This window comes from Neoarius graeffei, chromosome 2 (assembly GCF_027579695.1).
Source record: "Neoarius graeffei isolate fNeoGra1 chromosome 2, fNeoGra1.pri, whole genome shotgun sequence".
In the NCBI taxonomy this organism is placed as follows: Eukaryota; Metazoa; Chordata; class Actinopteri; order Siluriformes; family Ariidae; genus Neoarius; species Neoarius graeffei.
Genome location: NC_083570.1, coordinates 25,906,054 through 25,929,694, shown reverse-complemented (window position 1 = coordinate 25,929,694; position 23,641 = coordinate 25,906,054). Strand labels below are relative to the sequence as shown.

At 42.2% G+C, this 23,641-nt stretch overlaps 1 protein-coding gene across 5 annotated transcripts in view; it reads right to left on the bottom strand.

Moving 5' to 3' along the window:
- The window catches only part of myo6a (myosin VIa), a 249,236-nt gene that overhangs the window by 113,970 nt on the left and 111,625 nt on the right, over positions 1-23,641 (bottom strand). For all 5 annotated transcript variants that reach the window (XM_060914031.1, XM_060914027.1, XM_060914026.1 and 2 more), the window contains one exon: positions 653-810. In XM_060914031.1, coding sequence (XP_060770014.1) covers positions 653-810 — 158 coding nt within the window. The remainder of the gene's footprint in view (positions 1-652; positions 811-23,641) is intronic.

Genomic DNA, 23,641 nt, shown 5'->3' with positions numbered 1-23,641 from the left:
GCGGGCAAATCCATAGAAAGTCATTTGACTGACCAGACTGCATAGCTATTGCAACGTTATCGCTAGCTCTAAAAGCACAGACAACTTTATTGCAAGCTTTCTCTTGGAATAAAACGTTTATATACCTCAATATGCTTCTGCAGGTTGGACGGCGACTTTTTGTAGGCCGTGATGTGGTTCGTTTTCAGCAAACAAAAGCAAAAACATTTAAAATGAAAATCTTTATTCCTTTCAGAAAACAAACATGGGTTCTAGCTATAGCCACGAGTGCGTGCATTCTCCAGAAGAACCGCCTCCTTCCATTCTGTCATCAACTGATCATGTTCACATAATGCTGTTGACAAATCATTGAACTTGATATTATACAGTCTATGGACGTGACCCTAGTGATTACTGATAGGCTGTCTCAGTGTCACCTGTGAAAAAAACAATCATGTTTCAGAAAAGAAAAGGAAAAAAATATCCTCATAGTAACGAGTACCTTGATAGAAGTGGAGTGGAAAGTACGATATTTGCCTTTCAAATGTAGTGAAGTTAGTCATAAGTTTACAAAAAAAAAAACTAAAGTACAGATACTCAAAAAGTGTACTTAAGTACAGTACTCAAGAAAATGTACTTCGTTACTGTCCACCTCTGCCCCACACACACTCACCGAAGCCGGCGATGTCCAGCACGCCAATGAAATTAGCCGAGGAGTCAAAAGGGAAGCACTGATTGACTCTGGTGACCACATGATCGAAGAGATGGCTGTAAATGGCCTTTGCTAATGCATCACGTGCATTATTTGCTTGCTCCACTTTCAGAGGAACCCTGAGGGCAAAAGTGAAAAATAGAAATTTCATTTTATCATCATATATGAGAAGCGTGTTGTATTAGTAACGCTCAAACTAATTGAGAAGCCATTAAACGTAAAAATACACTTTACCCAGCCACTCCGAATATTTAACAGTTATTCCAGGAAATCAAGTTGTACATAAACTGATAGCCGACGAGGCGCTTAGCACAGAGTTGGCTATAAGCCATAAACGATGAAATTAAATGGAATAACTTTTATTCAGATTCACTGGATTTTGAGAAATGGAGCATTTTTATTTTTAGCAAATTTGATAAATAAAAACTATCCAAAACGTCTGACAATCATTTTCGCTTAGAATGTAAACGAACTGGCGAAATGACAATAGCAATTTATGACAAATGCTATAATAATAATAATTATTATTATTATTATTATTATTCCTTGAAAAAAAATCTTACCATCAAATGCTTTTATTCCATATTTTGTTGCTTTTTTTTTGTATTTTTGAGGGATTTATTTTCAAGCAGAGTTTTTATTTCGTCCTCGGTTGGTTCAGCAACACACTCCGCCATTTTGTTTTTCTCTACTCATGGTATATGAGCTGATAGCTTAGTAGTAGAGTAGCCAATCAGAGCTTGCGACTGCTCATATCCAGCGAATGTGGACAGAATAAAATCCGATATCCCATGTTCCCATATTCAAACATATTTAGCCATCCATTAGGAGTCCAAGAGAGCAAAAATAATTCATGCTCTCTGGATGGAAGGGATGTCATGCACTCTCTCTATGCCAATCACAGCAACACTAAACAATCATGGGCTCATGTATGCGGAAGAGGGCAGATAGATACAGTACTTCTTGCCAACCAGTGAGTTATTCTGCCCCGTGACACAAACACAAACCTTTTGCACTGAACCCGAGGTGTATCCTGTTCCACTGAACATCCTTGATACACGTTTAAAACCTTGAAGGAAAGGATTTTCTTCATGAGCTACAGATCTGGGGAAAGTGTTTTCAGCACCACAGTGACTTCGATTATTCCTAAATAGAATAGTTCAAACATGTCTTCCAAGAGTTGCAGCCAAGACAAATTGAGCAAAAGCTTTAGCCTGGAGGGTCCCCAAGTACTTATTCTGTTGGAATTCCTGAGGAGAACAGGAGAATGTTCCAGAAGCACTATAATCTCTGCAACGCTCCAGCAATCAGGTCTTTATGGAAATGTGAGCAGATGGAGGCCCATAACTGACTCGCTAGTAGTTTACTAAAAAGGCACATTAAGGCCCTGTCCACACGGCAACGGATTCAGGTGACTCCGATACAATTGCTTATCATTTAGGCCTGGCGTCCACACGGCACCGGTGTTTTGGGTGCCCAAAACGCAATCTTTTTGAGAACGGGTTCCAGAGTGGAAAGATCTGGCAACGTTGCCGTTGTGAAGTCGTTTGGATGAGTAGAACGGATTTGTTTACGATGACGTCACAACCACATGACAGTGCTTCACGCCGGGTAGAAGTGTAACGAATATCACCAGGATATCACCAGGAAAAAGCCTTACAGAGCACTAATGAGAGTGAAACATGAGCTTGGATATTATTATTATTATTATTATGTTCAGTGTTAGTTCACAGTAGTAATGCAAGAAGCAGAATAGTGACAGTAATAGTGAAGCAAAAACATGCAATTGTACAAACACTGCAGCTCTACAGCAAAATATTCATTTATGAAATGGTCTGATTCTTAACACCAGTAGTGCCAATGATCTTCTCATTGCGATGCGAGTTGTCAACAAATCCTATAACTTCGTTCATGAAACGCGCTTACAAAATATTTTCACTGTGAATATTTATTGTGTAATGGTGCAAAGTGAGAGAGAGAGAGAGAGAGAGAGAGACTCTGCCCTTAGGGCAGAGTCAATCCTGCCAGCAAAAATAGGGAAAAAAAAAAAAAAAAAAAAAAGAGCGATCTCACCTCTTCAGATGTTGGTTTTAGTCCTACAATACATTCCTCAAAAAGGGCGTAGAGGAGCAAATTAATCCATCAACGTGTAGCATTCAATTTATTCCGGACCATTAAAGACGCCGCCTTCCGCGTAGAATCATACGTCATCCTCGCCGCCATATTGGATAGGTCAAAGCGGAGAATAAAGATTCATGCGCTGCCTTTAACTGTACCAACAGGTTTACCATCCAAACGAGATCACATGGGATTACCTTTCACAGGTGAGAAACAACAAATTAATCCATCAACGTGTAGTATTCAATTTATTCCGGACCATTAAAGACGCCGCCTTCCGCGTAGAATCATACGTCATCCTCGCCGCCATATTGGATAGGTCAAAGCGGAGAATAAAGATTAGCTGCGTTTAACTGTACCAACAGGTTTGCCGTCCAAACGAGATCACATGGGATTACCTTTCACAGGTGAGACTGGAAAAATACTTTTCATTGTATTTGGTCATTATAATGTAATTTTACAAACAGATTTTCCTGACTTTGTGGCTAATATGAAGTCTCGCGCATAATAGTTTATGCGCATGCGTCCTTACTTCTTCTATTGTTCTGGTGTCTCCGAAGGGACCGTCTTACAGCGCCCCTAGAGGTGTGGCATGTGTATTGCATCGTTTTCAGCAAGCGTTGCCATATGGACCTGATATTTTACTGATCGTTGCCCATTTGGACGCGATATATTTTTAAATAACATCTCGTTGCCGTTGTCGTGTGGATGTAGCCTAAGGACTCTCAGGCCATTAGAAACCAATATCCTACAGTCAACCTTAGCAGCTAAGGTCTTAACATCAAGTGAAATGGGCTAACAGACTTGACGTGAGGTGCACTACATTGAAAGTAATAGAACAAAAGTGCAGTTTGCCAACTTTCCCATCTCCGAAAACTTTTACCAGTGTATAAACCATTGCCAATATAATTGTTAATTTGGGATGAAAAGGCAGAAAACCTTCATTGGGCCAGTTCTGGACCACAGGCCACATGTTGACATCCCTCATAGTAACAAAAACAATACCATTATTTCATCAATTCGACAAATCAAACTCAGGAATTAAACATACGACAAAACAGATTATATCCCCTACCCCCAACGTCACAATTTCATGACCTCGATCTTGTATATTGCATACTGATTAAGTTGTGCACAAAAATAACTGTCAGTGTGTGATATAAAAGATAAATAAAATGCTACATAATAGGATGCACTGGATCAAGTGCCATTTTATAAGCTGCCAAATAATGATGGTTAAATTAAATCAAAAGTTTATATTTATATGGATATCATTATAGTAAAATAGTATTAGTCTTTGTCATTTTTAAACAGTCTCTTGCTTTTATGTTAAAATCATATTACATTTGACATGGAAAAAATATACAGTTCTCTAGCTGGGATTTTTTTTTTCAGATTTAAAGGCAATTTCTGGTGTTTTAAGTTGGTGATCTACAATAGACAAGCTCAATCCAATACTGAGCTTCCTGCTCATGCTGCATTTGGTTGCTATACTTAGGCTACATCCACACGACAACGGCAACGAGATTTTTTTTTTTTTAGCGGGTTAAAAAAAATATATATATATATATATATATATATATATATATATATATATATATATATATAGCGTTCACATGGGCAACGGATCAGTAAAATATCAGGTACATATGGCAACGCAACACTTACTGAAAACGATGCAATACACATGCCACACCTCTACGTGCGCTGTAAGACGGTCCCATCGGAGACACCAGAACAATAGAAGTAGGACGCATGCGCATAAACCCCTTCTTCTACCCGGTGTGAAGCACTCACAGGAACAAACACACAACAAGAAGAAGATGGCTGCGACTACGCGAGGAAATCGTGCCTTCTGTGTGTACAAATTAGTTTTATTAATTAGTGTGCATAGTTTTATATAACTTAATTTTCTTATTGTGTGAACATTTTGAAAAGCATTTTTATATAATTTACATAACTTTTTATATATTGTGTGAACATTTTGAAAAGCATTTTTATATAATTTATATAACTTTTTATATATTGTGTGTGAACATTTTGAAAAGCAGTCTTATCCAATAAAAAAAGAAATTCAAGAAATGGTTCAGTTACTTGTTTACTTAAGAGAAAAGCTGTATACAAAAGTGAATGCAATGCAGTGGTTCATACAAAACAGTCTGTTGAAGGGTCTTCTGACCCTTTTCCCTTCTGGCTCCATTATAGTCAGGTAACTGTTGCTTTGTGTGGAAGGCTGTACTTTCTGTTCATCAAAGCAGGTGTAAATTGTCTGTCTGGCAGGTCAGTCAGGTTAATGTGTAAACAATTTCAAAAGATTCTTATCCAATAGAAAGCAGGCAAGAAATGGTTTGAGTCACTTGTCTATGTACAACACCCACACAGTTTACTAAATCCACACTAAAGAATACTATATACAAAAGTGATTGGTACATTAAAAAAAAGCAGTGAACAGAAGTGACAGTGGTTGTTACGAATGATGCGCGCGAGAGTGCTGCTTGTTCTAGTCATGTGGTTGTGACGTCATCGTAAAAAAATCCGTTCTACTCATCCAGGCGACTTCGCAACAGAGCCGTTGCCAGATTTTTCCACTCTAGAACCCGTTCTCAAAAAATATCGTTTTGGGGCACCCAAAACGCCGGTGCTGTGTGGACGCCAGGCCGAAACGATAAAAAATTTTATCAGATTCACCTGAATCCGTTGCCATGTGGACAGGGCCTTAGTTGAGAAAGACATTATTGCAAACACGTGGTCCTGCTGTTCATCTATGCCTGCCTGCATGACAAAGGAGACAGAATCTCTCAGGCTAAGCATCTATTCATCTTTCTCATTTGCTTCAGCTTCCCCCCTCAGACATACGAACAGAGGCTCACCTGCTCACCCACCCTCCCACGTGCTCTCTCACACACAAACACACACACACACACACACACACACACGTCACCGCAAGAAATGTATTGATAAAACCTTGACAAAGGAAGGACTATTGGAAGAAAGCAGAAGCCCATGTGGGAGGATTGATAATGGCAAAAAGATGTGATTCAGCAAGAAGAGATGAGGATCAGTTGGAGCTCTAACCACTAAAAGAGTAGAACGGATTAAGCACGTTTTTCCTCTGCACATTTCAAAAGAAGAAACAGGAGCCACAGGAACACAAGGATCAATTCTATTCCCCCCAGTTTAGAAAACAAGTGGCGATGGTTAAAATGATGACAGCACAGAATGCAGTCATTATTAATAATGTGAATTTCTCAGGAAAATTACTGTCTAGTGGATTTTAGAGGAGGCAGATGAGAGTCAATAACATGAAGCATACAGTCTAGAGCTCAAATGGTGCTTGAGTAACATTTCCAGTTCAACTACATCTAAAAATAAAAAAAGGGAAAAAAAAAACTTGAAAACTCCAGAGAAATTCACAATTGTATTTAAAATGTATTTTACAAAAACAAAAGTTGGAAGTGGGGATGGAAGAGTTTGCTTAAGAAGCTCATTTTATTTTTTTTCTGCTCTTATTTGAGTTTGTGCCTTCGTGAAAGCGTTTGATTTTCTTAAAGCTGAAGCAGCTTCCTTATTCCACACAGAAAACTCACATTGGTTTCAAACATCTCGGGCATAAAAAAAATAAAATAAAATAATAAACTCAACAAGGAGCAACATGCGTGATAAATCCTGAAAGAACAGAACAGATTGTTTCTGTTATCAGAGGAACACAGTCCTGTGCAATATATATACATCTCCACTTCTAGGTTTATTAACCCCCCCCACCACGACAGACTGGCTGCACTGATTCAGTTACAGGTTGCCAGATTTGTCTAAAACACCCACAACCTACACAATTATTTTAAACTCAAACATTATCCTGTCTGTCATGAGACAGCGCAGGATTTTATTTTATTTTTTTTTAAACCTAGAGATGAACGATGATAAAAAAAAATAAAAAAAAAGTGTATATAAAACAGTACTGTTCAAAAGTCTGGACACCCTATTGTTTTCTTCATACAAACTTTGTTATAGATTTCTACATTATTGAGTAATGAATCTACAATCTGAGTTCTACACAAACACACTGAACTTTACAACAGCTGCATACATGTGAAATGGAAATAAATCGACTAAGGCAGGAAAAACTTTTGGATAAAATTATCATCGTCCATTACAAGTAAAAAAAAAAGTAACCAATAACCAGACTTCAACTCGTCTGTGAAGATTCTCAAATCATCCAGGTCATAGCAAACTGTGGGTGGTAGAAATGGGCAACTGGACTTGCTTGAAGATTCTTTTAAACGTTTCACCTCTCGTCCGAAAGGCTTCCTCAGAATACCCAGACACAAACAGGACAACGTAGGCCAAGTTTACATTAGACCGTATCTGTCTCGTTTTCTTTGCGGATACACTGTCCGTTTACATTAAAACGCCTGGAAACACCGGGAAACGGGAATCCGCCAGGGTCCACGTATTCAATCCAAATCGTGTCTGGTCCGGTGCTGTGTAAACATTGAGAATACGCGGATACGCTGTGCTGAGCTCTAGCTGGCGTCGTCATTGAACAACGTCACTGTGACATCCACCTTCCTGATTCACTGGCGTTGGTCATGTGACGCAACTGCTGAAAAACGGCGTGGACTTCCGCCTTGCATCACCTTTCATTAAAAAGTATGAAAATACTGCAAATACTGCCCATTGTGTAGTTATGATTGTCTTTAGGCTTGCCATCCTTCCACTTGCAAGTGGTAAGTGACGCGCATGCCCGACATGCACTGAGATCACACACACAGCGGCTCAGTCCCAAATCACTGCTCGTGCGCTATACTCGCGTGCTCTGTGAGCTGCGCAGGGCCGGAGTGCGCACCCTCCAGAGGGCACTCGCTGTTCAGGGCGGAGTGATTTGGAGCGCAGGATGCCTGCGGAGCCGAGCGTATCCGTGTATTGGCGTTGCCATGTGCACGCGAATCGTGTATTGGCGTTGCTGTGTGCACACTAATCGTTTTAAAAACGTTAATCTGATGATCCGCTGATACGGTCTAATGTAAACCCCACCGTAGTGTATGCAATTCAGTGCAGTGAGGATTGCACAGACTCGTATATTGGGGAAACAAAACAACCGCTATACAGGCGCTTGGCTCAACACAGGAGAGCCAGCTCCTCAGGCCAGGACTCGGCTGTCTATATTCATCTTAACAACAAAGGACACTCATTTCAGGATTGTAACGTACGCATTTTAGCCAGAGAGGATCGTTGGTATGAGCAAGGAGTTAAAGAAGCCATTTTTGTCAACCTGGAACTGCCATCACTGAACAGAGGTGGGGGTCTAAGACATCATTTATCAACCATCTACAATGCGGTCTTGGACACTCTTCCCAGACGGCTGGGTGTACGCCAGGACCCAGCTGTTTTCGGTGACTCACAGGAGGACAGAGAGAGTCAGCTTGCCACTGATCACCCTAACGGGCAATCCTTTGATCACCCTAATGACTCGTCGTTCACACCCAGCCTCCAGTGACCCACACCAACATGATGCCTCAGTGACACCTTAGATGAGCTGGTCATCAGAATTCTGATTCAGGAGAGGATAAATATCTGATACTCCCTATTAGTCAGACAGAACTGAGGAAGCCTTTCGGATGAGAGGTGAAACGTTTTCAAGAATCTTCAAGCAAGTCCAGTTGCCCATTTCTACCACCCACAGACTTCAACTCAATATGTGATCTTCATTTTTTGTTGCAATTCACAACTATTCTATGGTTTTCCTAAAAAAAAAAAAAAATTATAATTTTATTATATATATATATATATATATATATATATATATATATATATATATATATATATATATACACACACACACAAAATAGGGGGCAAATGGAAATTTACCCCCACTTGCCCCCCAAGTCAAGTTGGTTTAAAAGTTAGTCAAGCCCTGCAGTTCCAATTCTGACCACCAGGTGCAATAATAACTGGTGAAGTGCAACATCTAGAGATGCAAGAAAATCAATTAGATCAGTATAAATTGGCTTATATCTGGTATATAAAAATTACTTAAAAAAAAAGTTTTTAAAATCGGTGGGGTCTCAAAAAGTACAAACAGCGTATTCGCACCATTGTAGGGAGGAAAAAAACTGAGCTGAGGCAGTGGGTAATATTCTCAGGAAAAGAAAAAAACATCAGAATTTCCAAGATGAAAACCATACATTTATGAGAAAAAAAAATCTGAAAATCTAAGAATTAAAAGTCAGAAGTTCCAAGATTAAGAAGTCACAAATGTATGAGGAAAAAAAAAAAAAAAACCCTCAATGTATCCTGGCTGCAGTGCATTCTGAGAAATGTAAGATTTAAAACCCTTCACACTTTAGTCTTTTATATTGCATGACCAAGGAGGGAAAAAATGCATTTCCTGTAACACTCAGCCATTTCAAAGTAACATATCTGGACAGATGAGAAAAATCCACGCACTGAAAGTAACACGAAACTGCACTTGCACAATAAGGCCAAAAAAAAAAAAAAGTGTGCGTTTCCGGTTACCCGACCGACCCTAAACTTTTTTTTTTTTTTCCCCAGTCGCGACTTTTACATATAACCCAACCGCGTGAACCGGAAGTTTTTGTCACTCACTGGGAAAATCAGGGCTTTCCACAAGCGCCGGCTGCCGGCCATACAGCCGACTACACAATTAAGTCCAGCCGGCTACTTTAATGACTTATTTTTGTAGCCCACAGGCTCTAAATATTTAATTTTATTAAAATCGAAAATTAATGTTTATCTAACGGACTGACAATAATGTCAAACTGAACCGCACTCATTTAAGTTGTGATTCGCGCTGTTTGTACCGATAATAACCACAAATTCCCCGCAGACTTCGTTGATCAGGGGAGAGTAACTCATCCGCGGCCCCGACATGCGGTGTGCGCGCGCACTCGGCGGAGGCAGTAGTGTGTCGGGGCCGGCGGAGGGAACAGAAGCAGAGATAACGCTTATTTTGTCTTTCACCTAGACACATGATTCAAACTTTAAAACGGAGACAAAATTCTCCTGTGTGGATCTGGCATTCAACTTTTTTGCTAGGTTCTATACTTTTTGATCAGTCACAGATCAAACACCATGAGCAAATCTGGAGAAATTCAGGCTTTATAATGGGTGTCTATGGCGCTACACACCAGTGGCGCTCAGGAGTTTAGAGTGTAGGCAGCTTGAAAAAAAAAAGCTCTAACTTTCTCATTTAAACTGTTTTCTCAGCCACAATTTTCACTCTACACACACAATTTTCTCAAAAGTTGTAGTCCCACATTGTGTGAATCAAGACAAGTGTCTCCCTGAGTGATAGGATTTACAGTTTTTGAATGAGAAGCCTGAAAGTAAGGAGAGGACAGCCGCGCTCTCCCATAGACTCACATTATAAACGTGGCAGCGCTTTTACTGCAAAATCAGAAAAAAGTCACTTGTTTTTAACTCGCTCTAGTGTCCACATTTTTTACACTAGGGACAAAAAAAAATTACATTACTGTGTTCATGGGAGCCTTGTAGCACTCAATGTGAAAGAATTTTGTGAATAGCTCCTTTCGTTTCCGTGTAAATCAGCGTTGTTCGAGGAGAGGGAACTCTGAGAAAAAGCGCTCTTTGCTTGTTATATTGTGTCTCTTCCCTGCACCGTTACCAAGGCGACGAGCTCCACTCAGGGAGCAGAGAGGGGCGGGGCTGCTCTCTCTCTCTCATGGTGTATTGAACTGTTATATTTACAGAAAAATTCATGTTAAAAGGTGTCTCATGCTGCATCAGATTCATCAGAAGGTGGTAACTCAGGTGACCTGCAAAGAAATTCATTATATTTTGTGAAATTATTCCTGTCTAAATATAGGTTATGGCAGCCATCTTGGAAAAAAAAAATTGCCTGCCTACCGACCCTAGTTTTGAAATCTACGCAACCAGAAACACATTTTTTTTTTGGCCTAAGATGAAATAAACACCAAAGATGCTTTGCTACAAGCAGAAACTGCAGGAGCAACTAAGGATGTGGAAGTTAAAGATCGAACTGGTGGAGTGTTGTGGTGTTCCTAGGGACCCCCTTCCGCATCCTCAGCAGGCATCTCAGGGTCACAGGTGTTTCGCCCCTTAACCTGTACACCTCTCCTGAGTGGGGCGGCAAAGGCTAAGTTAGCCTTCACCTGCAGAAGGGGTCCAGCTACGATTCCTTGACAGCCACAGCCACCTGGAACTGGTTTCGGCTACTGTGGCTATCTCCCTGAAAGCCTTCCGCAGTTGCTTGGGATCAAGCCCAATCTTCTGCAGAAAACTGCGCAACGACGTTGCAGGGAAACCCCGAGTGCCAACCTCGATTGGATAGAGGGTGGCATACCACCCGGCAAGGCTCGCCTCTTCCACTATGTCCTGGTACTTAGCCTTCTTTGCCTGGTGGGATATGGCTAGCCTGTCTTCCCAGGGAACAGTGAGTTCGGCTAGAATGATGGACTTTGAACTCCTAGAAAGAAGGATCATATCCGGTCAGAGGGTAGTTACCACGACCTCCTGAGGAAAGACCAACTTCTTCTTGAGATCCACGCGCAGCTCCCAATCTGTTGCACGGTGCAGCAGAGATGGTAGGTTATTGGGTCTTTTTCCCTTCGGAACCTTGCTGCCCTCTAGATGGAAGCCTGTGAATCTTGGTGGTACTGGCAGCTGTTTGTTGACATTGCCTCTCTGCAGTTTGACCCACTTGGCGACCTCGGTGAGGACTTTGTCGTGTCTCCACCTATAGCGCCCATCCGCGAGAGCTTTTGGGCAGCTGATCAAAATGTGGTTCAGTGTGCAGAGGCTGGCGCCACACTGACTGCAGGATGCTTCCTGCTCCTTGCCCCAGATCTTCAAATTGCTTGGTGTGGGTAGGAGATCGGCCACAGCACACAGCAGGAAGTTCAGCTTGCCTTGGTCAGTAGCCCACAGCTCTTTCCAAGACAGTGGCCTCTCGAGCGCCTCTTCCCACTGCATCCAATGCGCCTGGGAGCCCAGCCCCGCCGCTTTAATATGACTGTCTTCTTCGGCTGTCTCCTGGACCCTTTGCACCACCAAGTCCCTTCTATCTGGTGTGCTACTTTTCGCCCAGCTCTTGACGCTGTAGTTGCCGAGCCCTAGACATCCCCGACACACAGTGCCCACGATTTCCCAATGCCTCCAGTAGGCTTCTGCTTCCTTCACCGCTTCCAGGGGTTTCCACTTCCTGCCACAGCTGATAGCAGTGCTTGCATGCCTGACTTTTGTGTCCTTGGAAAGTAAAAGTGTGCACGCTGCCCTTGCCTTGAATTCTTCAACGACGGAGGAGAATGGTAAACGGAGTACTGATGACTTGCTGTAGAGGTTGACTGAGCTAAAAACGCTGGAGGGACACCCAGCCATTTCCGAATAAACCTGCTACAGACTCTCTCCATTGCTTCTACCCTGGTTAGTGGGAAGTCAAAGCAGAAATGGCCACTGGAGTCTTGGTATGATGCCATGCTGGAAGCACCACACCTTGAACCTGCCCAGCAGCAAACTCTTGTCGATTCTCCTCAGTCACTCCTTTAGTTGGGCTGAGGTGTCCTCGAAGTTCTCTCTATCCTTCAGGGTACTGTCATAACTCTTCCCCAAGCACCGGATTCGCTCATCCTGAATGGTTGGAATCTCCGACCCCTGAATGCTGAAGGTGTTCTCTGACAGACTCCCATTCAGGAGGCACAAGCTCCTGGATTTGCCAGACTTAAACTGCATGCGGGCCCAGGTGGCCATCTTCTCCAATGAACTCAGGACCCATCATGTCCCGAGAATGGATGGGGTCATCACAGTGATGTCGCCCATGAAGGCTCTGCAGGCTGGATGCCTTGTCCCATCACCTGCTATCGGTCCTTTGCACTGTGACTCTCCTGCTTTGAGTAGCAGGTTCATAGCTGCCACAAACAGGGAAACCAATATTGTGCAGCCAGCCATGATCCCCTTTTCAAGCCTCTGCCACTTGGTGGTAAAATCCTGCTTACTAAACCTCATCTGCAATGAGTCCATATGAGACATCACCAGCTTGATGACCTCTGGTGGTACTTGGTAATGCTCCAATGCCTTGCAGATGAGCTGGTGTGGTATGTTTGGGTAAGCCTTGGCGAGATCTAGCCAGACCACTGAGAGGGTCTTCTTATTCCTCTTCACTTCCTTAATGATCTGGCTGATTACCGATGTGTGCTCCAGGCATCCAGAGTAACCCGGTACTCCTCCTTTCTGGACACTTGCGTCAACGTAGCCGTTGTTAAGTAAGTACGAGGTTAACCTTCTAGCAATAATTGCCCAGAAGACCTTCCCCTCCACATCCAGCAGGGAAATCTCCCTGAACTGGTCAAGGCTCGATGAATTTAGCTCTTTAGGAATGAAGCGTCCCTCGGCGAGTGTCCACAGCCAGGGTTCCTGCTTCTTCTTCCACAATGTGCACAGGAGTGAGGCCAGCCTCCTTAGCAATTGCGGGCAGTTCTTGTAGATCTTATAAGTCGTCCCTGATGGACCAGGAGCCGATCCCGCGCGAGCCCGTCTCACCACTGAGCTCACTTCTTCAAAAGTGAAGTCTGCCATGTTGAAAGGGGTGCTTGGATTGAGCTTTGGAATTGGGAAGGGGCACTCTCCCAGTGGTAGATCCCTGCTGGGGTCACTATGCACTGCCTTGATGGCATCTTCCACTTCCTCCTTGGAACACGCCAGTCTTCCGCTTTTTGGCTGGCCAAGGAGGTCAGATGTATAGCGGAATGGATTGTTAAAGAATTATTTCCGCTGCTGGCACTTCTCTTTCTGTTTTCTCCGAATTGCCTCTGCCCTTTGTAACTGGAGTAGGTTTCTCCGCAGTGCTCGCTCAGTGCTTCCTTCTCCTGGTGTTCTGCCCTCCGCCACCTCTTCTTAAATGCTCGCAGGTCTTGGCGCATTTCAGCAATTCGCCATTGCCTTCTGCTGGGGCCTGATGGCTGTTTATCAGGCTTTCCTTCCTTGACTCCAAATCTGTCGTAACATGTTTGATACACAGTCTCCACCAAAGTCTTGATCTTTTTTACAGCATCCCCTTTCAAAGTGTTGTCAAGGATGATGCTGAGGTCTTCATCCAATTGTGCCCATCTGCAGTCCGTGGCTGATGGCAGGTTCAACCGTGGCTTCTTCAGCAAGCCTTCCACTCTGTGGGCTTCTTGGCTCCTCCTTATACTCGGAGAAGGTTCAGCTAGGAGGTCCTGAGCACTGTGGTGTGCCTCCTGACTCTGGTCCTCCATCGACTGACAAACAGAGCTAACAAACCCTGAGATTAGTCTCTGGGCTGTGTTAGATGTTTTGCGCTGCTGCAACTGCTCCTTGCACTTGGACTTGCCTTGGTGAATTCTCACGCCGCGGTCGTTCTTAAAACTTCTGCCACAGATAGAGCACAATAAATTATACATTTATAAACATAAGGAAGGAAAAAAAGACCTGGAGAAACAAAGCTGTATGGTTTATACATTCATCTCCCGATGCCTCCAGGAAGCACAACAATCAAAAACAAGCTTCCTGGCTTCCAGCTCAGTGCAGTTCTTTTAACTCTCAGTTCAGCTGTGGCATCTGTGGTATGGTGATATTGATCCACCCTTGCAAAGTAAAGTGATCTGGTTCCTTGATGGGAAGGACCCCACCCCAAACAAACACTTTTCCAAGTTTTTTTTTTTGTCAGAAATATGGGACTTTTTAATCTTAGAATTTCTGAAGTTTTATTTATTGTAATTTTTCCCCTTTTTAAAATCTCAGAACACAAGCTGTCCCCCCCTCATAATTTTTGACTTTTTAATCTTGGAATTTGAGTCTTTTCTCCTTAACCCCCCCTTAATCTTAGAATTTCTGAGGGTTTTTTTTTTTTGCTTGCCACACAAATTTATGACTTTATAATTTCGGAGACTATCCAAATTTTTTCTCATATATGTATGACTTTAATCTCGGAAACAGAGTTTCTGGTGTGACTCCCTTGTGCAGTAATAACTGCAACTAAATGTTTCCGGTAACTGTTGATCAGTCCTGCACACTGGCTTGGAAGAATTTTAGCCCATTCCTCCATACAGAACAGCTTCAACTCTGGGATGTAGGTGGGTTTCCTCACATGAACTGCTCACTTCAGGTCCTTCCACAACATTTCAATTGGACCAAGGTCAGGAATTTGACTTGGTCATTCCAAAACAAACTTTATTCTTCTTTAACCATTCTTTGGCAGAACGACTTATGTGCTTAGGGTCGTTGTCTTGCTGCATGACCCACCTTCTCTTGAGATTCAGTTCATGGACAGATATCCTGACATTTTCCTTTAGAATTTGCTGGTATAATTCAGAATTCATTGTTCCATCAATGATGGCAAGCCATCCTGGCCCAGATGCAGCAAAACAGGCCCAAACCATGATATTACCACCACCATGTTTCACAGATGGGATAAGGTTTTTATGCTGGAATGTAGTGTTTTCCTTTCTCCAAACATAACGCTTCTCATTTAAACCAAAAAGTTCTATTTTGGTCTCATCCATCCACAAAACATTTTCTCATAGCCTTCTGGCTTGTCCACGTGATCTTTAGAAAACTGCAGATGAGCAGCAATGTTCTTCCAAGTAATGTTCGGGAATCAGACACAGTCTCAGCATTTAAGTCTAGGCTGAAAACATATCTGTTTAGTCAAGCCTTTTATTAATGGTGTTTATGAGGTAAAGGAGTAGATCTGGAGGGTCCTCAGACATAGAGTGTTTTGGTAAACTGGGATGTATGGATGCTGTCAGTCCCCACTCGCTTGCTCACTCGAGTTTGTTGACGGTGCAGTGGCTGGCTGCTTTATGTCCCGGGGCTCCCTCATGCCTGTGTTACCTTCTGGCTCTCTCCTTTTAGTTATGCTGTCATAGTTAGTTGCCGGAGTCCCTGCTTGTACTCGGTGCAATATGTATACTGTTCCTACTTATTCAGGTGACATTGGGCATACCTAACCACCTGTGTTTTCTTTCTCTCCCCCCCCCCACTCCAAATCTGTCCCTCTGAGTTACATGGAGTCAACAGGAAATCTTTTGGTGGAGACGGTGGGGACCTCGACTGGCTATCGTAGCCTGCAGGGAATCGGCCATCAGACATTCTGTCGCATGTCCCAGACCCGGTGAAATGTAACTGAATTGTCTTGGCCAGGCCTAAGGGTCCCATCTGCATCTCATCATTGCTGAGGAGTGTGCTCCCATCACCCAATCAAGCATCCAGCCAGAGCAGGTCATGATATATTTTTTTTACCATATTAACATGCCATTGTGTGTCATGCCTGATGTAAAGACTCTCGTCTCTGCGAGCCTACCACACAGATTTAATACTTGTCATTTTTAGGGCATACCTAACAACATGTTTTCTTTCTCTCTCCCCCCCCCCCCCCCCCCATCTGTCCCTCTGAGTTACATGTTGATCCTGGGATTGAGATGCTGGCCTCTTCTGCCCCTCGGACCTGCTTGATCCATCCTGGTGCCCTGTGTCTGGTCGGAGTTTTATCGCCCCACTCCTGTGAAGGACGGCCCCATGAGGACAGTTGAGGGTTATACCTGTTAAAACTGTTAATATTATAGTCAGGCTGTCTGTTGTTGCCCAAATGAGGATGGGTTCCCTTTTGAGTCTGGTTCCTCTCGAGGTTTCTTCCTCATGTCGTCTGAGGGAGTTTTTCCTTGCCACCGTCGCCACAGGCTTGCTCATTGGGGATAGATTAGGGATAAAATTAGCTCATCTTTTAAGTCGTTCAAATTCTGTAAAGCTGCTTTGCGACAATGTTTATTGTTAAAAGCGCTGTACAAATAAACTTGATTTGATTTGAAACTTGATTTGACTTTTTGGAGAGCAGTGGCTTTCTCCTTGCAACCTGGCCATGCACACCATTGTTGTTCAGTGTTCTCCTGATGGTGGACTCATGAACATTAACATTAGCCAATATGAGAGAGGCCTTCAGTTGCTTAGAAGTTACCCTGGGGTCCTTTGTGACCTCACCAACTATTACACGCCTTGCTCTTGGAGTGATCTTTGTTGGTTGACCACTCCTGGGGAGGGTAACAATGGTCTTGAATTTCCTCCATTTGTACACAATCTGACTGTGGACTGGTGGAGTCCAAACTCTTTAGAGATGGTTTTGTAACCTTTTCCAACCTGATGAGCATCAACAATGCTTTTTCTGAGGTCCTCGGAAATCTCCTTTGTTCATGCCATGATACACTTCCACAAACATGTTGTGAAGTTCAGACTTTGATAGATCCCTGTTCTTTAAATAAAATGGTGCCCACTGACTGTCATCCCATTGATTGAAAACATCTGACTCTAATTTCACCTTCAAATTAACTGCTAATCCTAGAGGTTCACATACTTTTGCCACTCACAGATATGTAATATTGGATCATTTTCCTCAATAAATAAATGACCAAGTATAATATTTTTGTCTCATTTGTTTAACTGGGTTCTCTTTATCTACTTTTAGGACTTGTGTGAAAATCTCAAGTTTTAGGTCATCTTTATGCAGAAATATAGATAATTCTAAAGGGTTCACAAACTTTCAAATGCCACTGTACATATAAATGATTGTTTATGTGATAATGTAATGATAATAGAAAGTACTGTAACTTGCTTTGCAGATGTTCCACAAAATTAAATATGCAACTATAAATGGATAAAAAGCACGATGTTCCACTCACCAAAACAGACCTGTTTGTGTGTGGCTTTCTACCAGCTCAGTCATCCTTTCCTGTCTCATCACCCAGTGCAGCATTCACAAAGGTCAACGAGCACACTGGGGTGAGTTTTATGAACCAGACGTTTGTAACGGCAGCCTCAGGTGACAAATGCCATTCAGCGATTCTCAGATGTTCACAGCAGGTTCAAGATGACTTAGAAGAAGAACAGTATGGAAAAATCCACAGCACGATAACTGCAGTTGTATAACCGAGATGAAAAACGACAAAACCGCAACAGTTGGTAAAGGAAACTGCCCACACGGATTTGTTTTAAGGCAGGGGTTCTCAACCTTTTCTACTTTAAGGCCCACCTATTCATACTTGTAACAAGTCAGGGCCCATTAAAAAAAGATCCCAATTATTTTGGCTCATCTACTCTATTAGAATCTAATAAATCTATTGTAAAGTGTATTAATGGGATGCAACATCACTCCCTGTTACAGATGAGAGCCCAGGAATGAAATAAATGCAATAAAAACCAACTGTTTTTGATTGTAGGTATTGGATTTAAAACTGTATGGATGTGCCAGAAGCCAGCATAAAACCATGCATGCAGGGCATTCTTAATCAAAAGGAATTATTGATCCAAAAGTGGAGTCTGGTCCATTAACGCAAGAACTTGTCATGTTTGTGTTCAGCAAACAAGCAAGATATTAAAACCAAGATGTCCACTCAAAAGAAGTGGATATAGAAACCACTCAATGGGATTAGATCCTTACATGCTAACAAAGAAGGATTTTTCCTGCGAGTTGGAAAATTATCCATCTGTTGAGTTCCCCGACATCTCAAACTACCTGGTGCTGCAGACATCATTCTACACGGACACACAGATGAAAATCTGGAAGAGCATGAAGGAGTACAACTTTTTATATGTGGCTGGGTTAAAGATCTGGGGATCAGGATGCTACAAGATAGATGGCGGTAGACGAATCTAATTGCAGGAAGAGTGTTTATTAGCAGACGTGATATTTACAAAAACTAAAGCGGAATTATGAAGCAGCGTATTTAAACAGTGTTATAAACATGGCTAGAAACAAACGTGACCGTTACTATGATAATACTTTGCAAAGCCTCTGTGAAAAGTGCCTGTATCTACATGTTCTGATTGCGCTCAAAATCACTATCAGGTGTTTCCCATAATGACTGGGTCCCAAGTACATGCACAACGCGCTCTGCGAGTGAGTGCAGCTGCTTGAGCTGTGACAGTCAAGTGTTCATGTGCTGTGTGACCACAACTTTTAGCTCACGTGTATATTGCCACCAAAATGCCTCATTTTCATCAAAAACCCATCGCAAAAGCATCGCGAGCTGTCCTGTGACCGTAGCTTACTGAGGCGGATGTGATGTCGGATGCAACCCAGCAATGGTACCCTACTATGAGTAAAAATTAGCTTCAACTTGGGGGTGGGGGATAAAATAAAATAATCTCGGCCCACCAGAGGGTGCTCCGCAGCCCAAAGGTTGAGAAACACTGTTTTAAAGGAACAGTCCACCGTACTTCCATAATGAAATATGTTCTTCTCTGAATTGAGACGAGCTGATCCGTACCTCTCAGAGCTTTGCACGACCTCCCAGTCAGTCAGACGCGCTGTTACTCCTGTTAGCAATGTAGCTAGGCTCAGCATGGCCAGTGGTATTTTTTGGGGCTGTAGTTAGATGCGACCAAACTCTTCCACGTTTTTCCTGTTTACATAGGTTTATATGACCAGTGACATGAAACAAAGTTCAGTTACACAAATTGAAACGTGGCGATTTTCTATGCTATGGAAAGTCCGCACTATAATGACCGGCGTACTAACACCTTCTGCGCGCTTCGACAGCGCATTGATACCTGCACTCCTCTTTGGGCACGGCCAAGCGGGCGAATGCCCTGGTCCGTCTGCCCTGTCTAAAAAAAAATAAATAAATAAATAAATAAATAATGGTACAACTCGAGCCCCATGGTAAAATTGGGACTGTGTCATTTTTCCGCATGAGGCCCATGGTAAAACCACACTTCCAGGAGGGGCTGCCATCTGCCTCCCAAGCCGGCCGAGAGCGCTCCTCGTCGGGCACGGCCAGGCGGGCGAATGCCCTGGTCCATCCGCCCTGTCTATATAAAAAAATAAATAAATAAATAAATAAATGGTACAACTCCGAGTGAAGGTATCAATGCGCTGTCAAAGCGCGCAGAAGGTGTTAGTACGCCTGTCATTATAGTGCAGACATTCCATAGCATAGAAAATCGCCACGTTTCAATTTGTGTAACTGAACTTTGTTTCATGTCACTGGTCATATAAACCTATGTAAACAGGAAAAACGTGGAAGAGTTTGGTCGCATCTAACTACAGCCCCAAAAAATACCATTGGCCATGCTGAGCCTAGCTACACTGCTAACAGGAGTGACCGCACGTCTGACTGACTGGGAGGTCGCGCAAAGCTCGGAGAGGTACGGATCAGCTCGTCTCAATTCAGAGAAGAACATATTTCATTATGGAAGTACGGTGGACTGTTCCTTTAAGGAAGGAAGAAAACAAAACTGGAAATGAATGAATCAATCAATAACAGGGTGGTGTGATGCAGCCTGGTGCAAAGAATGACTCAACACTGAAGTTGTAGCACAACAGGACATCCTGAAGCACTCAATTCCTCTTACACTGTTCCCCCCCCAACAATTTGCATTGGTTTATTTATTTAAATAACTATCAAATTTATAGTTATGTCTAAGGTTCTGGACCAGCTGTTGTTCTAATTATTTCCACTAACATTACAATCACCAGCTTTTTCCCTTCTTGAAATGCAGCTTGCGTTACCAAGAAACTCAAAAGACGTTCCCGTGTCTGCAAACTTAAAGCATATATGCAAAGCCATGGCCTCACTTTTGTTTATAAAATGCCTTGAGACCTCAAGAATGGCATAGGAATAATTTTAAGTGCCAACAATAAATCTAATATAGTCATTTTTATGATTAAAAGTGATTTATATAGGTATCGGTAGGAGTGAATGACCTTGACGTCCATAACGTCACAGCAGGAAGTCTATCGATCTCGTCGCCATTTCCGCTATACTAAAACACAGGAGCTGACTGCAACTCCGATCCTCCATTTTGAGCTAATTTATCGCCATGCCATGTAGATGCGTTTTTGGCTGGTGCAGCAACACGACAGAAGCTGGATTTATGTTGCATTCATGGCCCAAGAATGTTCAAACTGCAAAGATTTGGATGCGTTTTGCAAGAAGTTCACAGGCGCATTGGGTGCCTATGAAGTGGTTTCTCCTCTGCACATTTTACTGAAGACTCATACGAGACCTCTGATCTGCTGAGGAGCGTTGGCTATAAGCTCGTATTAAAAGAGGGCACAGTACCAACAATTAAAGAAAAAGAAAACTACAAGAAAAGGAAAATTTTAAAAGGAAAGTTCAGTTCCACCAGTCCTCCTGGAGTGAGCCGAGGGTTTTTGCTAAAACCCTGGATGGAACATATAGCTTAGGCAGTGACCTCCCCACAGTTGTTGCTAAAACCGGTGACGTTCTATTCCATCCTGGGTTTTAGTAATTGCCTGGGCCCAGCAGCAATGGGGGAATACACAGTATGAATAAAAGTGAATAAGTGGAGCAGCCATCTGATTTCTAAACTGGATATTGCTGCCATCTCGCCTTTACGTGGAAGAAGTGAATGAATGGACAACTGAAAGTCAGATTGTTTCAAAAACAATCGGCCTTCAAGAAGTGAGAACACAGATGGGCAAGATGCAACTCTCATTTGGATTAAAAAAAAAAAAAAGTTTACCTGCATTTGGATTAATACATGTAACTTATATTGTGTGTTTAAGTTACTGGTATAAGATTATTTAATTTGCTTCAGAATGTGATTGTCTCAGTTCATCTGATTATTTAATTAGCCTTTTACATTTTATCAGTGAAAATGCATGCATGTACATGTATGTTGCATAAGTTATAACACCTATCCTGTTTTAATGAGAGTCAACCCACAATCAGTGAAGTCAAATCAGTCTTAGTTGAGCAAGTCGGTAACGGTATTTCTTACTTTGGCCATAAATTTTTATTGATACGACTTTGGTCTATAGCTGTCAAAGGCCTCGGCCTTAAAACCAGCTCCTGCTGTGACGTCACACACTCAGGGCTGGCTGGCTCAGCTCGAATGCCAACTTTGCGGTCGATTTTAACTCTCAAAAATATATTTTTTTATTCCCATTTTTGTAGCATACAAAAGTCTAGGATGGAGATACTATCCAATCAGAAATTTATTTAAAAATAAAGGCTCTGCGTATCTCTTTTAAAGTTACAGCTTTATCTCTGACTGTATTTAAGCGGTGACGCTGGTGACTCCTTACAGAAAACAGCACATCAATAGGCAGTTTTTGATCCATTTAGGTGGAGCATCCATTGCATACACTGGGTCTTATTTAACAAACAGGACACAAAAGGATTCATCCCCAAATCATTCATAATGAGTGAGTGTTTACCCAAGATATTTGGTATTCATGAAAATGAGGTAAATTCAAAAAGTGTGTACCCTATTCATGCTCATGAGCGTATATTATACTCATCAGCCTATTCGGTTTTTAGCCATGTTGAATGTAGTTCATTTGGTCCACAGCAGGCGTCGCTTATCTGCGCGATCTTCACGAGACTTGTGAGGGACTTCGAAACGTGAAGTGTCAGTCAGGTGTCAGTGCCACCATTTTGAAAACTGTTTCCCAAACGAAATATTGCACCAAAACGAGTTTAAATGACGATTATTGCCTACTTTTTTCAAACTTTTCTGATCGCTATCAAAACAAGCAAAACTTCCGGCTTGATTAAATCAGCATTCGAAAGAGGGCGCACGCGTCTATTGACAACCCCTGTGTCTGAAATCGCTCCCTACTGACTATATAGGGCACTATATAGTGGGGACGCCATTTTGTAGTGCTGTCCGAAACCTTAGGTGAGGATTATTTACACCCTATATAGTGCACTCAAAAGTATCCCACAATGCATCATGAAAAGAAGTGTGCAACGATGGTCACTAACCAAAGCAATATATCCCATCATGCATTGCAGTCGCGCTGAAAGAAATCAAATTTAAAAAGTCTCAAATTTGATTTAATAAAAGGCAGCAGTAAAGAAGAAAGTATTCAGCCTTGATTTAAAAAAAAAACAAAAAAACTGAAAGATGCAGGTACTTTGTATTGATTAAAATGTGGGAAATACACTCGGTATAATATGGACTGATCACAAAAATACATGCATGTATTTATTATTTTGAAAACCCACCAGTTGACTGATCTGGCATGTTTTAATTGTGCAATAGTAATGACGTAAATACCAGCACGACAGACGAGTGTCCGAAAGCATTTTTTTCATTTACCAATGAGCTCACTATATAGTCCTCTATATAGTAATTCCTTATATAGGGAGTAGTGAACGAGTGAGCGATTTCAGACCCAGGGAACGTTGTCAGATGTTGGTCACTTTGATTTCCGCTGTACATTTTACTTCCATCCTACGATGTCTTGCACAGGTCTCAACAAATCTCATTTACGGCCATTGCTTTGACATATGGACTGATATATTACATTACATAGCATATTTCAAACACTCATAACTTGCTATAGCAGTGACAAAATAACTATCAAAAATGCATTCCTATATTTAATAAAATGAGATAGAATTTGGATTTTAAAAAAATTTCCTTCCGTTCTCCTTTATTAAGAAAGGCCCTACTTATTATTAACTTTCATTTTTAACTAAAGACCTGTGCAGGTCTGAGTTCAGGCTTTTACAGCAATGCCAGGATCCGAATCGACGTTGCAAAATCCGTTCCTTTCCTGGACAGCGCTCTAGACCGCTCAGCCATGGAGGATTACATTGTGAATTGGGGTTATCCAACATGGCACTTACATACTCAGTACGCAGTGGCGCCACACCGTGACTGTGGAATCGCTACATGAGGCTGGCTCACCACTGACCATCTTACATTCTTGAAACACGCTCTAACTCGTGTTAGTGTTTGAGCATGTTCAACATACACATACAGACAGATGCCTCTATAGGCTTCAGCCAAAGGCTGAGCCAATAAAAGGAATATTTTAGTTAATACATTATATTTTACTCCAACCTT